The sequence below is a fragment of the Liolophura sinensis genome, chromosome 1 (genome assembly GCF_032854445.1).
Source record: "Liolophura sinensis isolate JHLJ2023 chromosome 1, CUHK_Ljap_v2, whole genome shotgun sequence".
In the NCBI taxonomy this organism is placed as follows: Eukaryota; Metazoa; Mollusca; class Polyplacophora; order Chitonida; family Chitonidae; genus Liolophura; species Liolophura sinensis.
The window spans coordinates 35,538,853-35,556,237 of NC_088295.1; the positions used below are offsets into that span (position 1 = coordinate 35,538,853).

The following is a 17,385-nucleotide window of genomic DNA, read 5'->3' on the forward strand; positions in this document are numbered from 1 at the left end:
AGATATTCCACTAATTATTCCGGCACCAAACTTACAACCAGTGTGCCGAGCAATATTCCGATGGCATCAAGCAAAAAGTTTGCTTCTCCAGGTAATGTCGCTAATCAATCCACCAGCCTATTCACCATCCTATGCATCAGCCTATCCACCAGGCAACCGTATCGACACCCGATAGGCTGATCTATGAACTATTTAGTACGAAAACAACCAGCCGTTTCAAACCAAGTTAAACACAAATATTTCCCCCAAACCAATCCACCCGAGTCCGCTTGACATTCTACCAAATATTTTGGCACCGAAGAAAAAAACCAGTGAGTCAACATAGATACCAAACCGTTGTTTCTGATATTCTATTAAACATTCGACCAGATAATCCAGCAAGAAATCCTCCAAAAAACCCGTCAGATACTGAACCCTTCGTTCCGCAAACAACCGTTCAACCATTCACCCAATTCATCCAACGACCAATCCGCCAATTTCAACCAACATCAAATTCGCTAGTCATTTCGCCATCTAATCCTCTAAACAGGTTTTCTGTCTATCCGCCAGACAATCCACTAACTGTCCTCCAGCCAACCCTTTCATCCCCCAACTCCATCATCAAGTCCGTCAATCGGCCCAGTCCTCCATCCAATTTGCCTATCAGTTTTCTATTCAATTAATCCGTTATCCGGCCCACCCATCAATCTTTCATCCGGTCTGGATCAATCTTCCGTTCAGTCCGCCAATTAATTTTCCATTCAGGCCGCCAGTCTGTACATCATCTGTTTATGTATGGAATACACCAACCGTCCCACCAATGAATCAACCAATCAACTCGCCATCAAAATCCGCCAATCAATCCAGCATCCTATCTGCCAATAAATCCATTAACCATTACCTCAACCAAATCCACCAACTAGTCTGCCATCAAGTCCACTTATCATTACACCAAATAATCCACCAACTATTACACCAAACAATCCACCAACCATTACTCCAAACAATCCACCAACCATTACTCCAAGCACTCCTTCAACCATTACACCAAACAATCCACCAACCATTACACCAAACAATCCACCAACCATTACACCAAACAATCCACCAACCATTACAAAAAAAAAACAATCCACCAACTATTACAGCAAACAATCCACCAACCATTGCACCAAACAATCCACCAACCATTACACCGAGCACTCCACCAGCCATTACACCAAGCACTCCACCAACCATTACTCCAAGCACTCCACCAACCATTACTCCCAGCACTCTGCCAACCTTTACACCAAGCAATCCACCAACCATTACACCAAATAATCCACCAACCATTACACCAGACAATCCATCAACCATAACACCAAACAATCCACCAACCATAACACCAAACAATCCACCAACCATAACACCAAACAATCCACCAACCATTACTCCAAACAATCCACCTACCATTACTCCAAACAATTCACCAACCATTACATCAAACAATTTTGACAGTCAATCTTCTATTCCGCCCCAGCAACTAATCCACCCACCGTTTTACCCACCAATCCAATGAAAGCAATATGCCAGACAATCTACCAACTCTTCCGTCAATCAACCAGCTGTTCAATGGACAAACAACTCCTTCAAACGTTTCACCAAACATTTGACCGATCAAACCACCAACCCGTCCCCCAGACATACCTTTAACCATTCCACCAACCACTCCTTGGCAAATTACAAGCAAGCCTGCATGATATTCCACAAATCAGACCACTCCGTTACGCAACCATTCCTCCAGTCAGTCCATGTACCAACTTTTCCGGTAAACAGAAATCAGACAATTTATACCATGATTTAGTCAAACAGTGTATCAGTTATTCCGCGAATCAGTCTACCAACCAGTACGCCTGGTAATATACCAGCCATTCCGCCAATTTTACGAACAGTCGTCTCAAATGTCACTAATATATGTCGCCTGACCATACACCGCTTATTCTACCAGAAATTGAATTGACTATTTTTCAAATCAATCCACTAAAAATTTTCCTTCTAAGTGTTCCATCCAGTTTATCTTTATCCACCAATTCCGCCAGACATTCTATGAATCATGTCGGTGTGTCAGACATCAGATGGTTCATAAAATCATTTTGACCAACAATCTTTACACCCATTATGCCAATGGAATAAACCAACCAGGTCGTCAGACATCCCGCCAAATATCTGGGGAAGAAAACCACCAGCCAGTTGGTCAGACAATACACAAACCGTTCCGATGAACTCTTCCGCAAACTATTTGATCAGCAAAATCTCCGAACAATCTACCAATCAGTGAGGGAAGTATTCCACTTACCAGTCCGCCAGTTAATCCACCGGCTAGTAAGTGAATCAGTCCAAAACTATCCATTCCGACTGTCAGCCCAGCTGGTCTGTTCACCATTAATTTTATTAGCCATTTTATAAACCAATTGACTGACCAATACGCCAACCAACTGGACAATCATCCACACTCATATTGATTTTTCCAAGAAAATATTTCTTTCCCCTACCTGCCCACGATAACGGGGAATTTGGTGTTTTGCCGTATCCAAGTCATTAGAGTACCCATTCCACAGTATTTCCACATTACTTGTATGCAGGTGGCACGTGAGAGCCACATTTCACAAGTACTGGCTTCACAAGTATTTAACAGGGTATTGTCAATAAATATACAAAGTTTAGTACGTCAGGTGCAATAGTTAGGGCTGTACAGGCCAAGCTCCCGCTTCGACATTTAGTTGAATATTCGCCCCCTAGCGTCATAGGACTCCCAATTATTGGTATCATCAGGTGAGGCATGTCACAAAAGTATGCCTGTACAAAGTTGAGTCCCCTTTAGATCTGGGATCTGTTTTATTCTGCCCAGCTAAGCTTTCCGTTAATGTGGAAGCTACGCTGGGAATATGGCCAACCGATCTCAGAGCTGGGCGCCTTATTAACGTATTTTATTAGATAGCTTACATGTTTGTACTGTTTTTTTTTTTCTTCTCACATTTCACAAGCTTTGTATCTCCAAACCGCTCGAACTAACAGGAAATGTGTATACAAAAGATATGACCGCATTGCTTGTTAAAATGAAATGACCCCTTGACCAACTTGATAGAAAATCGTCCCACTTCGGTGCAGCAGTGAGGTGTTCAAGTAGAACCTACTTGAATATGAAGTACAATAACTAAAGAACATGTGTGTGAAAAATTGGAGAGATGCGATTTATACTTTTTGTTTCATCAAAAGACAAAAGTCGATTCAAAAGCAGATTTTGCTATTTTAAGGCGTTTTCCTGCGGGAATTCCCTTCATAATAAAAATATGATTACGTGAAGCAAAATCATTTCCTCATATTTGGTGTCTAGTCAGGGAATTGTAAGTTTAAACGAAGTATCGTATTGGTTCAAGCAATCGTATTTTTATAACCTCCCCCCCCCCCAAAAAAAAAATTGGAAGTTCAGAGGAACTCTACATTCACCATAATATTTCTTGGCTCTTAACGCATTGGTCCAGCGGTAACATCCATGCCTTGAAACCGTTGGGTCGAATAGCATACTGCGTTCGATTCCAATAGTTGCACAAAATTTTTTTTTTCTTTAGTGCTTAAAAAAAAAATGAGGTAATGGAGGGGTCGGATTAATTTGAACCACACAAGAAATTCTCTTTTTGCATTTCTTTATATATTGTCAATCTATGTGTTAGACAAGTTTTAATACTTAATTGTAAATCCATACAGATTATATACAGTATTCCTCCAATGAAAACTCAACGCTATTTACTTCAGCTAACAGCATATCCCACAATTACTTTGAGAAACATCATCACTTTAGCTTCGTAATAAATGTCTATTTAGGACACTGTCATATATTCACTGTATAATTCGTAAAACAAAGCTTGTTTCAACTTCCAATATTAGACGGAAAAAGGATATTATCCTGTGCATTTAACGGCACAGCTGATGGTTAGTAACGAATATTGCGTCATTTCGCAGGAGATCTGTCACTGTGAGCAGGTTGGCAATCGACCTGAGCGACAGGGGCTGATTTCCCATCTTATTGCACGGGGTCCTTTATTTTATTAACTAGCATTCATGCTGGCGTTGCTATTATATTTACCTTTTCTCGTATTTTACAAAACCCCCTTCCGTATTAAGACGAAACTTGTTTTAATATTGAATGGTATTTTTAGTGAATTTCTGTGTCAGAATCCATTTTCCCGAAACCTTAACTATATGTAATGCAGCATTATGTACTGACGCAGTATACTGAATGAAACATATCTCTTTGGTTGACAGTATAATTTATTCAAAACATTTAATTTCCCTTTGTGTGAAAATGAACACCGTTACAGTGTCTAACATTATACCTGTATCGAAACTATTGTCGCGATGGGTAAGTTTAAAGGATATCTACTAGAGGTCAAATTATAGACACTGTTAATATTTCTGTATACAAGAACAGAATATTTTTATGTATTTTACCACGATGAAAAGTGCTTTAAATCGTTTATAACAGAGTACAGGCCCCGAGATCACGACGGGATATTAGACTTAAGTCCAAATTTCAAATGACTTTAAAATTGGGGTCAGATCTACACAGAGTACTGTACAAATACAAATATGCCGGCTATTTTATTTTAAAGTATTGACGCACCGTATTTTTTCATAACATTGGTGTATATTTATTTGATTGGTGCATGTTGGTATATCCATTTGCGGTACTTTGGCTATCAGAAAACATACGGTGATGTTGCAAGACTACAAGGAGAGGTTTCGTCAACAGACTCCTGCACAGCAGCTCGAACTATACCAACAAACTTTACTGTAAAAATAGACCATTTGTTACTACAGTGTATAAGTGTTGGCACTATAATTCATGTCGCCTTTTACACCATTTCGTGCTATGTAATAAGGTTATTCATGAGTTACCCTAAACCAGATCGGTTCCTGCTGACGGGTCAGTGATTACCAGAAATCTGCAAGAATTCTGCCATATTGATAGAAATCTGGCTGCCGAAGCGGTGGAAATTAAAAAGGAGATCAAAAGCCATTTATATCACCTGATCGTGGGTTCTATATCCGTAATTATCGATGGCATATGAACCTGAACGTGAAAAAAAAAACGATGGAATTTTACAGTTGAAATGCCGGGAATCTTTATATCAATTTATTCCACTATATGTTTACAGAGTAGGGTCTGATACATTAGTCCCTGGACAGACGTGGAGGAATGGATTATAGGGAAATACACAGGAACCATCATTGTGGCATGACCCTGCACATAAATACTGTACTTCATTTTACATAATATATAAAGATGAACAGGTATACCAAATTATTCTGTATATAGTGATGACTTCGGATGATTAGGGTTCTACGTGTAAGTGAAGACGAACAGTGCACTGAATCACAATGACTAAGATAAAACACGAATTATTCAAACTGGTATGTATACTGAAGACTTGATTAACGTTGTCCATATAGATTAACAGCCGTACAGACTCGCATCAACAGCAAATGTAGAATGTAGCGAACATGTAACAATTGGCGTTTCATGACAAATCTTGTTTAATATCCAAGGGGCCTTTGACTAAATCCACACAAACACAATTTAATTGTTCTTCGGCATTTTTGAAATTTTCTAAGATTCTGTGAGGAAAGTATACTGCTTGTAAAGGCGATATTGGCCATCTTCAAAACTCCCTGATCCCTCTCTCTCATGATCAGTCGGCAAGCATTTTATTTCCACACACGTTCCATTCATTTGGCGGCGTCTGTAAATAGACATTTACAAAAATCTGAATCAGGCTAAAACCTATACACCTTCAGACAAAACTATAACATAAATTTATTGAAAATCAACATTTATTTAATACATATATATACAGCAGGTCTGCCGGAAGCACCAGATGTTCCGATCTGTAACACCAGTGTAGAGGAATCTTGCCTTTCAATTTACGAACAGATGAACAAAATATACCAGATGTTACTATATAGCAAAAGACTCTAGATACCAACCTGACAAATCTAAACAGACCTCAAAATCAAAAAAATTGTCTGACGTAAAATTATACCCATAATTCAAGGATTGAAAATAATGACACGAATCGACACGAAAGAATGATTATGGCTTTAGGTATATTATTCCATCCGTGGCGACAAGAAAATGAAAGAAGGTAGGCCCTATATCCAATTTTCTTCGTCAAATTACAATTACACGAAATCTTCGCCAGTATTGACAGTTTACAGCAACCTATCTCATCACACATGTCTCAGAATACTGATTATGGGTTCTATATCAACGTCTCCAGAAAACAACTCGGGAATGCGACCGACACTGAAAAACAACTTATTTCTTTCACAAATGTATGGAGTTACAATTTAGCCGTTCCTTCTTAATTTTCTTGCCGCTGTTCATATACTTGCCCTTAAACATTATCCAGAGATTCTTTCTGGTTGGTATATGTATAGGCCTATACATTTTAGTCTGTAAGTAGTGTAGGCCTATTTGTGACTTTAACCATCAGGTTACGTTTAAAGCATATTTTAACATTTGTTAAACTTATTCACCCATTCTGTTTTGTTTTCGTCTTCAACAGCATGCAAACTTATACAGCATAGGTTGTAAGAAACGTGAAAGTTATTATGACACACTGAATCAATATATAAACTTGACCGTGATTAACACATTAATGATTCACATCAGTTTGCATTCTTTATAACCCTAACCATAAATCTGATCTCTTCAGAAATTAGCGACATTCGTATACCACTCATCCCACAATATTACCGAACGTAGTGAGGCGAGGCCAAAGGTCGTGCCGAGCGAACAGAGGCCTATAGGTAGCATGTAAGTTAATTTCATTTACCCGTCGTATTCGTGAGACACGGTAAATATGGCCGCCGAACTTTCGGTTTTTATGATAGCTGCCATGTTGAAAGAATTATGGGAAAAATAGCAAGAAAGTGTCATCCGCTCCAGAATGTAAAAATTATTGCCGTATTTTCACTGCCGTACGACACACAATAACCATCAATCTTTTAAACAGGGTATTCTTTCTAGGCCTTTTTTAGCCGAAGTGGGCGTAAAAGTTTGAAGGCAAAGATGCGTAAAAGTTCAGCGTCGAGGTATCCTAGCAATCACGTGCAAATCAGCGCTAGGCTAAGTTTGTGTATATAGGTGCAACGGGCTTTCAGTTTCACATGACTCAGTTGAAAGTAAATTGATGCTTTTGGAATGGAAAGTTTTATTAGATATTTTACAAAAAAAATGGTACAAAAATCAAATTGTTTAGTTACTTTTGCTATGTTGTGTTGTCAATAACCTTATATTTCATTAGCAACTATTTTTTTAGTTGCTTTTTCAACTATATCACAATTGATTGATAGCAATTACTAGTATCTGAAAGAAGTAGAGACATGAATACATGCAAACCTACAACTAATAATGCATGGTGCAGCAAGTGAAGTGTATTAGGACATCTGATTTCAGGCAGCAAGTGAAATGCGGTTGATAAAGGGATTTTGTTATCGGCATTTCTACATAGGCTAGTCATAATATGTTTAAGTTTTGTCTTGTTTTTGTATTGAATAATTCGATTACAGGTGGTTTTATAAAAAATAATAACTGAATTTTAATATAATTCCATACAAATATTCCGGTTTTCTCTCGTCCTAATCGTGATTATTGTCGTAGTCAAATACCCTTCGGTACAGTGTAAAACTCCAATCATATAAATATATAAATCAAATACACCCATTATATAATCAGTATAAATAGTATGCATGTATTTCATTTTATTACAAACTTGATTTCATCAGCTACTTCCTGTTTCTTTTTTTGTTTGTTTGTTTAACTTTATGAGCCATATACATTTCACATTTTGAAATCAAATAACAAATAATTATATATTACAAGTAGTTATAACCTAAATAATAAAATCTTTTTGAAGTGTATACATGTATCTCTAGTTTATGCCACATGGTCAACATGGTCGGAGATTGCAGTGCTGTCACTGTAAACTCTTTTGTTAAATGCATATCTTTTGCACATGCAGCGAATTTATGTGGTACATCTTGTTAAATTCTTTTTTAACTAATTAAGCAATTGTTTTTCATGCAGTATATAAAAATTGGTCATTTACATGGTGTCCGTCAGTTTCATGTTTAAATGAAACCAGATATAGAACCTGGAGAAAACAATTCACGAGGCTGCCTAGGTACCTGCCAACCTGTCACTTTGTATTGCGAATTGCATCTCTAAAGCAGTTCTGCCTGGTTTCCTCGCGCAATAATGCTGGCCGCCGTCGTATAAAGGGAAATACTCTTGAGTACTGCTTAAAAGATCCATCAAATAAATAAATACTCATTCATCATAATCATGAATGACTTTTCAAATTATTATATTTCCCCTGTCGGCCCCATTTCAATTATCCATGCTGTAGGAGGGTGTAAGACTGATGGAACAGCCAATTATAAGCGAAAGCCTCTTCCGTGATAATAGCCTGGTAGACAGCGTTGAATGAATGAATGAATGAATGATTATGGCTTAACGCCACATCGGCAATATTTCAGCCATATCTTGGCGACAGACAGCGTTGAAAAAACACACAAATTAAAGAATGGAGAAATGTACCTTATGCAACAACGCAAATACATATTTGACATATTCTTTGTCTACTATTTCAGCTACTGTAAATTTAGATAATATTTTAGTTATCAATTTGCCTAAAACTATGTAGATGTATACGTTCGGTCTGAGGCTTTGTCTATTTTATATAATGTATAATTGGAACCTGTCAAACGACTGCAGTAGCACCTTGACGCCATTTTATTAACATCAAACATTTGTTCTTCAACTCATCATTATATGGCGTCAGAATAAAGCCAGAACGACGTTACATTAGAGTGAGTGAGTGCTTGGGGTTTAACGTCGTACTTAACAATTTTTAAGTCATATGACGACGAAGGATTCCTTGGAGTGCCTCCTTGTTGCAGGACGGACTTCCACCGCTCTTTTATCGAGTGCTGCTTTACTGAGACGGCTTACCGAAAGCAGGTAAGCAGCCCCGCCCGATCAATAATACTGATACGGGTCAACCAGTCGCTGCACTATTTCCTTCACGCTGAGCGTCAAGTGAGGAAGTTACAATTGCCTCTTTTAAGGCCTTACGTGTAACTCGACCCAGGGTTGATCCTGGATCTACCGAAGCGTTCGCTCTACCAACTGTGCTATCGGGGCCGGTTGTTACGTTAGAAACTGATACATTGTAACATTGTAGACGTTATGCAACAATAATTTTTAGACGTAACAATGCATCGGGGTTCTGCTTCAAACTAGCGCCACCTTACGTGATTAAAAAATATGCTGCCTTAATTCCAATTAACAAAGGCAGGAGACTTTTGCTAAGAGAGAAGTAGTCGAAGAATGGAACGCCATATTTTAGGTGTGACATAGGCCTACATCCAATCCAAATTTCAGTCTCAGATTTGCAACAGAGAGGAATAAGGATTTTAATAACCTAAATACCATACCAAAGGAGTTTACCTGTTACAGAAACATTGCACGCTCCTTGTCTCAGTTCATGATCAGGGTCTAGGTCTACGGATTGAACAAGCCGGCCAAGTTACACAGGAAATGTAGCCAATGCCTGGCACGCAGCTGCATATGGTGCACGGTCCAAAGCGTTTCCTGTCGCCTGCAGGGCAGTTCTCGTCGAACTTGTTCCACCGTTTCACACGTAGATGGTGGCCTTTGTTACAGGCTTTCTCTTGACAAGAGAATAATCGCTGTTCAGTGCAGTAACACGAGATGCAGTCATTCTGCAGTGTTTTCCCTGGTTCGCATGACGCTGGACCAATGGGGGGTTTAGCGAAGATTACGACTGAACAGATGACTTGCAAAAGGAGAACTAAGGCGACTAACTTTCCCATAGTGATTGTACATGTGTGCTGTCCTGTTACACACTTATATATGCCCAGATCGGTAAGCCATGCACACTTAACAGCCCACTATGCTGGACTGATTAGGTCGAACTTCTACGAATACAAACATCCCGTTCCAGGAATCTTTTTCATTTCGTCACTCGCACTGTGAGCGAATCACGTGTTCAGAATCCCGACCATGCAGTATCATGAGCATGCACGAAAGATCAGCTAGGATTTCACATTATCTTAAAATGCATATTCCGCTTATCCTGTTTCCACGAAGATTGTACAATAGCACTAAGACCAGTCTCCGTGCAAGAGCTAGACTTACGATAGCATATGACAAAACAAGGCGTTAAAACCAATGCCTGCAAAATTTAATTAAATAACCGTTTACCACATACTTAAGGGGCTGTATAAGAGACATAGTGAAAAACAAAAACATTTGAACGAGAAAGAAACGTTACGTGGTGGAAAAAAAATTGGGAAGAGAACATGTTTGTTTGTGACAAAGTTAAGGCCTTCGGTCCTAACGTATATATGGCTTGCCTTAGTTCCACCCTAGACGGATCAAGATCGAATAGTGTTTCACCTGGGATTAAGACAGACTGTTAATCCCAGATCTCACATACAGTTGTTGCAGTTGAGATTGAAAGAGATCAACTAGACTTTATAAGGGCGGGGCTGCACGCTGTATTTTGTACTTTATTTATATTTAGTCCGTATATGTCCCTTTGAAATCTGTTTATTAATAAGCTGCCTTGTTGATATAGGGAATGCATTGTCCGCCTAAAACAAGTCGGTCTAACGCGTTGTACTCTTCCATTTATTCAGTACGTCTCTGTTTCTGCCTAGACCTATAGTCGTACATATACGATGTACATTCAGTTCAAAAGCACTGCGGCGTGGCAGCGTGAGAATAAGTGTTTTTAAACAGATTACAAGCAAATGATCTGTGCAGGCGATCATGCCCATTGTAATCCTTGTTCTTGATTTAAAATACGAGTTATTTATCTCATGATAAAACTCTAGTCAAAATATGTAGTTATTGGCTGTTTGATTCCAAACGACCTGTGATTGCCCATTTAAGTCGGGGCTGCGATTCGACTTTTATCCATGCCTTTTTTTATCTTCCAAAAAAACTTTTTTTTCTTCCAAAAAAGTTTATCTTCACGATGTCACTTTTACGGCTCCGTACATACTTTTAAGATCGCAGTTTACCGTCTCTATAAGTGTGGACATAAAAACTGCCTAACACGTTCACTCTTGTTAGCTCAACACCCCAAATAATTTCAATTCATTTCTGACTGGTCATATTGTGCTGAGTCTAACGTTAATCTTAGTTATTACGGTACATATCAATTTATTTCTTTTCTTACAAAAAGTGTGGTCAACAGTGAAATGGAAAGACCACCAAAAATCTAACGGCAATTTATGGCCATAGAAAATCAGTTAGGAAAAAGCCACTGCTAATACTTATTTAAACATTTTTCTCCCTCCGGTCATGAATGGTTGGAGCCACCTCAGCAAACAAACAGTCATGATTTATCCTTCATCTGTCAACCACACGATTCTAACACAACACAACTATTCAAATGCTATCAGCGATTTCAACGCAGCATGCATAGATTTATTAATTTATTTAACTGATTGGAGTTTTACTTCGTACTCAAAAATGTTTCAAGAATGTATAAACGACTTGGCGGCGAGTATATTGTGGGAGAAACTGGAAGAGCCGGGGGAAACCCACACCCATCTGCAGATTGCTGAAGATTTTCCTACGCCGGAGAGAGTCTGTGCTGAACTTGAACTCACAGCGAACTCAGAGTGCGGCCCTAGCACCCTAACCAGTGGGTCACGGAGGGCCCCGCCATCATGATAGGAGGAAGTTTAATAAAATGTCAGTCTAAAGTAACATAACTGCCAACTACCAGGTAGGTTTGTCTAAAATAGCAAATGTATATAGTATGGACGCTCTACACAAAATCTTATATATACACCTCCTCTTAAAATGGTCACAGAAGTCCGTAGTATGGAAAAAGTGAAATGGTCAAAAATTTTTTTTGCCTGTTTTTTAATCTCCAACTTTCTACGTCCTACGTCCTTTCTACGTCCCAAAATCTCCTCTTAAACGACGAGCAACGTCGACACAATCTCGATTTATAGTATAACCTCCAACAATCCTGGATTATTATTAATAGAGCGAGCATTCAACCAGATAATACACTCCTGGATATATAAATCGTACGGTTTCAGCTTATCACAGCCGTCTGTCCACATGTGTCACACAAAGTTAGGCCATTTGCCAAAATCTATAAGCTCAGCATTCTTATCACGTACAGCTCTCCTTGTTTCCACCCGTGCTGGATCAAGCACATGCATGCATATTCGAATAATGCCTCTTACATTTAGCTCTTGCCGCTGAGATTGAAAGAAGAAATCAGTGTAGGCGGAGGTGGAGTGTTTTTATTTTATTGTGTTTATTTATTTTCTGTTTTGACAGTCCATATATTTGTCTCTGAAATCCATTTATTAACATGCTGTCTCGATGATGAACTTGGGAATTGTGCACCTGAAAAAAAGGTCTGTCTGTAGCGATGTACTCTTGTTCCTTAATTACGTCACTGTTTCTGTATATAGCCCTATATATATAGCTGTATGTGCCTCTAAAGCGAAGAGATACATGGACAGGTAGATCACAAACATTGCAGCGTAACAGCTGAGAATGATGGATTTTTTTATTTGTGAGAGACGCCCGTCTGTGGCTGCCATATTGGCTGTTTGATGTCAGACGACCTGTGCTTGGCCAGTGACATGATGACATGGCCAAAAGAGGAGCGCCTATTTGACACTTGGTTTTAGCTAGTAAAGAAAATGGTTGCATAAATGAAATACATTATGTTAATACTAATGCTCATGTATGAACAGTTACGATCAAATTGCAACCGAGACACGTATTTTGATTTGGGGCAACTTATAAACTAACATGATACTCTATTTTGGATACTTGTTCAATTAATTCACCGATAGAACATTAATTGCATCATCATTGAAAATTGTTGACTCCTTCTTTTCGCAGGAATCTCTCCTAATTTCTCACTTTATATACTATATATAACTATATATGTAGTTATTATACGAATGCCTTATTTGACGCCTAGATGAATGAGTGTTTTACATGTTGGAATTTAAAGCATTCGTGACGCATATAACTGCTAAACAGAAATACAGAGAAGTATACAACACTTTATTCCATACATTTTCAGGGTTTTGGTTAAACATACATCCTCATTTTTCAAAATGAAATAGTAGTTCGAAGTGTTTCAAGTCTGCCTGTCATCGAAAAGCGATGCTTTTCAGACAATTTTAAGCGAGCTGCTGAAAATAATTGCCATAAAAATTGAACTACGCGAGTATAGCATTGTGGATGCAGACTGGGTGAACTGCATGTCAAGGACCCTGCACGCGGGAACACTGCTTCTTTGTGAGCACTGACTGTGTCTGGGACTTTAACTTTAATAAGATGAGACTTAATTTGCCTCAAAACCTATATCCAGTATGCAATTGCAGGACGTTTTTATTTAACTTATATTTTTATTTCACCTATATGATACATTCGAAGACTGTACCTGCATGGCACCATTCCTTCTTCACTTGACGCTAGAAAGCTGAAGAGAATACTGGAGCACTGACCTATATTTTGCCATCTTGAACGTATGTCCTGCCCCTGACCCTTTGCTGTTGTTTATAGTTCCCAGCCGGACAAGATATCAACAGAAAAGAAATGTACACCCTCATATAAAGAGAATAGAACATAGTTCAAAGTAAACAGGCAGAATCCTGTTTGTATTCATGGAAACAGGAGCCTTTGCTTCATCGTATTTCTTAAGACAAATCCTCTATGGTATATCAATAATAGCTTATGCCGTGATATTAATTTGGTACATTTCATTGTGTATGCTCACATGTCGTATATTTATTTATTTATTTATTTACTCACTTACTTATTTATTTATTTTGACCGCTGTTTCACGCCAGATGGTCAAGAATAGCTTACTTATACGATGGTGATGTGTTCTATGCATGGTAAAGGAAACCGGTATGTCCGGGGTAAACCTCCCATCTTTAACAAATTACTGACGATCTTTTGAATATGTGACGTATGTGATATTCTGCGCATGGAGTTCATGGCCCAGTTGTTCGAAAGTGTATTAGCTAATACTGGTATAAAGTCATATTTTATATATAATTTTTTAGCCAAATTCAGCAGCGAGTGTAGTTCTCAAAAGTCAAAGTATAACAGCAGCAGTTTTAGTTCATATATAATGTAATGTTACACAATTTTCTTTAGCCTTAGTACAAAATTGAAGACTTAGCTTAAACTTAAATTGGGTATTAAGTCTTAAACCAGTTTTGAACCTGGTTTAAAGTTGTTTAATCTGCCCAGTCAGCAACATGATCGTCGAAGTAACAGCTTATTTTAACCACGGATGGCCCCAAGAAGAGCGAGTCCGGAGAAACATGCATTCTCGTAGATCTAATGTAGAACGTCGGCTTTCTTGACACAAAACAGTTTCAAACCGAAATATTATATATATTATAAAATGTCAGATGGAATATATTTTCGCGTGACTATGTAGCCAAAGAAAAAAAGTCTTGACCTACTCAATCTATGACGAACTCGACAAGTTTGTTTCCGAAAAATATTACAAATAAATGACTGCTTGCCTTTTGCAAGCTTTATCTTTCACAAATGCTTAATTTTGGCATGGGAATTTTTTTTGCCCAACGTGCAAGAAACAATGGACCTCCGGAAACGAAACTGACTATATATACGTAGCTTTCAGTGTAAGCTGCAGGCACACTCGTGAGACCGCTTCTTTTTTCAGATGTTTTCTCCTCTTTTCCTGGTATATGACAAGCATGCAACTTAAACGTAAAATTCCAAATATGCACTGAAGCAATGTTTAATTCATAAAATCGAACACTGGTAGACAAACTGGAATGGGTGTTAGTATCAGACACCTTATATAGCTTGGAAAATCACCACAAATGTGTCTTTCTGAAAAATTCTCGCGCACGCTGTTGAACACCAATCAATTAAAGAAATACATTACAAGCGTAATTCCGTTACAGTGATACCTGTAGCATGACAAGTTAATGATAGACGATAATATTTCCCCTCAAGCAGGATTCATGTACGATTTTGCTATAGTTACCCCTTGTGACGTATTACTATATATGGATGTCTTTATTCTTTATTCTATAATTTATGATAACGCCTATTTAGTGCAAGATGGCCCATATCTTTACTCACACAAAGGTATGTTTCAAAGAAAAAACAACGATTAAGACTCGAACTCTTATCTCAAGTTTCTGTACTCGTCCTCCACAGTAACTTTGTTAGTTCACTACCCTATGAAAGAAGCTTTACAGATTCGGCAGAAATACGGATTTTAAACTTGCCAAAATGTGACAAAACCAAACACACTATAAAGTTTATGTTTTACATATCAAGACAGCCGTTAACCAAAACGAAACTTTAATACGCAAAGTTAAGTAAAAATATTTTTCTGGTCAATGTCAATTTTCATATACAGTAAATGAAAAACACAATGTCTCGTATGTTCCAAACATGGTGCTTTTGGTCGAGAGTGCATTCTCGTCAGATTAATAATGAGCAACCATCTCTTATAGCTTCGACCAAGGGTTATGCTTCTGATAGGGAAATTTACAGAATTGTGCTGGGATTCTAAAATTTACGCTTTCTTATCATGCTTCTCTAGGGCCGTTCTTCGCCTCACCCTACTCGGCCCTTTGGCTTGCGTTTTAGAAAGCCCACCGAAGTTTGGTCTTCACGTGGCCATGTTATTACAAACAGCATGCGTTAGGTTCAATCCAGGGCAATTATGTGCACATAACCCTTTAGTCATATACAAACTATATAGGCTCAAAAGATTTGATATTTGCACACCAAAATGTAACTCGGAGACTAAATTCGCAAATGATCAAATCTTGTAGTAGAGCCGCCAATTCTGTTTCCAGCTATATGACCGTGAACAGATGTAGCTACTTTCTCAATTTAATATACACCTACAAAGCCCCAAAACGTCTCACAGGTCTGAAGACAATAGAATGAATGAGTATGGCGTAACGTCACATCGGCAGCATTTCAAGGCAAAATACTTTTATAATTTATCCCCATGTCATTGGTATTGTGAGATTGTCCCAAAAGAAATTTTAATAAATCGCGTGTTAATCAACTCTACGGAGAAAGAGTAACAGGACATTTAATCTAAATAGTAAAGCTAGTTCCGTTTCTCTTGGTATTAAGTTCGCTTACATCCGTCCTGCCGGACACGATGAAACATGAAACGTGATACCGATGACGCCAGATACGACAGCAGATCCTGCAACCACAGCTTGCTATCTTACTGACCAATGTTATTACCAATACTCTCTTAGTAATAGCAGAAAAGATTATTCTACAAACTATTATAAGCGATATATGACAGGTTTGTCCTGTTACTGCAACATAATAGTTTTGTTGGTGCACCGAGGCATTGTACGGTTCGTATGGTTGATAACACAATAGTTGCAGTACCACAATCTATTTTTCATCATCAATGAGAAAGCATTAATATGTTGAATTTAACAGATTACTTCAGATTGAACAGATCAGAGTGTTGACATGCCAGGTATAATTCTGTTTTCTTTGTTTACTATTTATCTACCCGCAGACTACTTACATAGTTTTATTACAACCCTTCCCTATGTCCATTCTGGTTACAGGGAATGATTGTATCGCACACTGATCCATATGCATGGAGTGCTGCAAGCACCAGTAAAACCACATGTATATAACAAACAAGAAACTTATATATATATATATATATATATATATATATATATATATATATATTAACAAAACAATGAACTAATCCGTAACAATAACAGATTTATTGCGATACAAAATCACGCATGTTATAATGTTTACACTTATAGTAATCTTTAACACCAAGACAAACTAGAGTTAAAAATATATATTTGTACCTTGGATTCTTCTCTGACTTACCCACAGTAACACAGCCCCTTAGCCCCATGGATCCAGTTTACACCACTTGCACACACACACACAGCAGTTATACAAAACACAGTTCGGTAATATGGGCCCACCAAACATAAATTAATTATTACGTCATGCATTTTAATTCTAGCATGGGGTAACTGACTATTCAGTTCAATGAGAACACAGTCATGCTCATGCTTGGGAAATAATGTTTTGTGACTTACGTGAAATAACTGCTGTATATTTCAGATCAGCATTGATTTTATGAATGGATCAATGTGACGCTATTTTCCTTCACTCATTATTGAATTCTTAACTGGACATGCAAAAAGCAAATGGATGAATTCCAGAAGAAAAGCGATCAAAATCTCTACCACATATATAACAGGTATACGCCTAAT

At 38.0% G+C, this 17,385-nt stretch overlaps 1 protein-coding gene across 1 annotated transcript in view; it reads right to left on the bottom strand.

Moving 5' to 3' along the window:
• Positions 1-5,140: 5,140 nt before the first annotated feature.
• Positions 5,141-17,385, bottom strand: part of LOC135479356 (heparan-alpha-glucosaminide N-acetyltransferase-like) — a 35,764-nt gene continuing 23,519 nt past the window's right edge. The window contains exon 17 of the mRNA XM_064759207.1: positions 5,141-5,762. Coding sequence (XP_064615277.1) covers positions 5,749-5,762 — 14 coding nt within the window. The 3' untranslated portion in view covers positions 5,141-5,748. The remainder of the gene's footprint in view (positions 5,763-17,385) is intronic.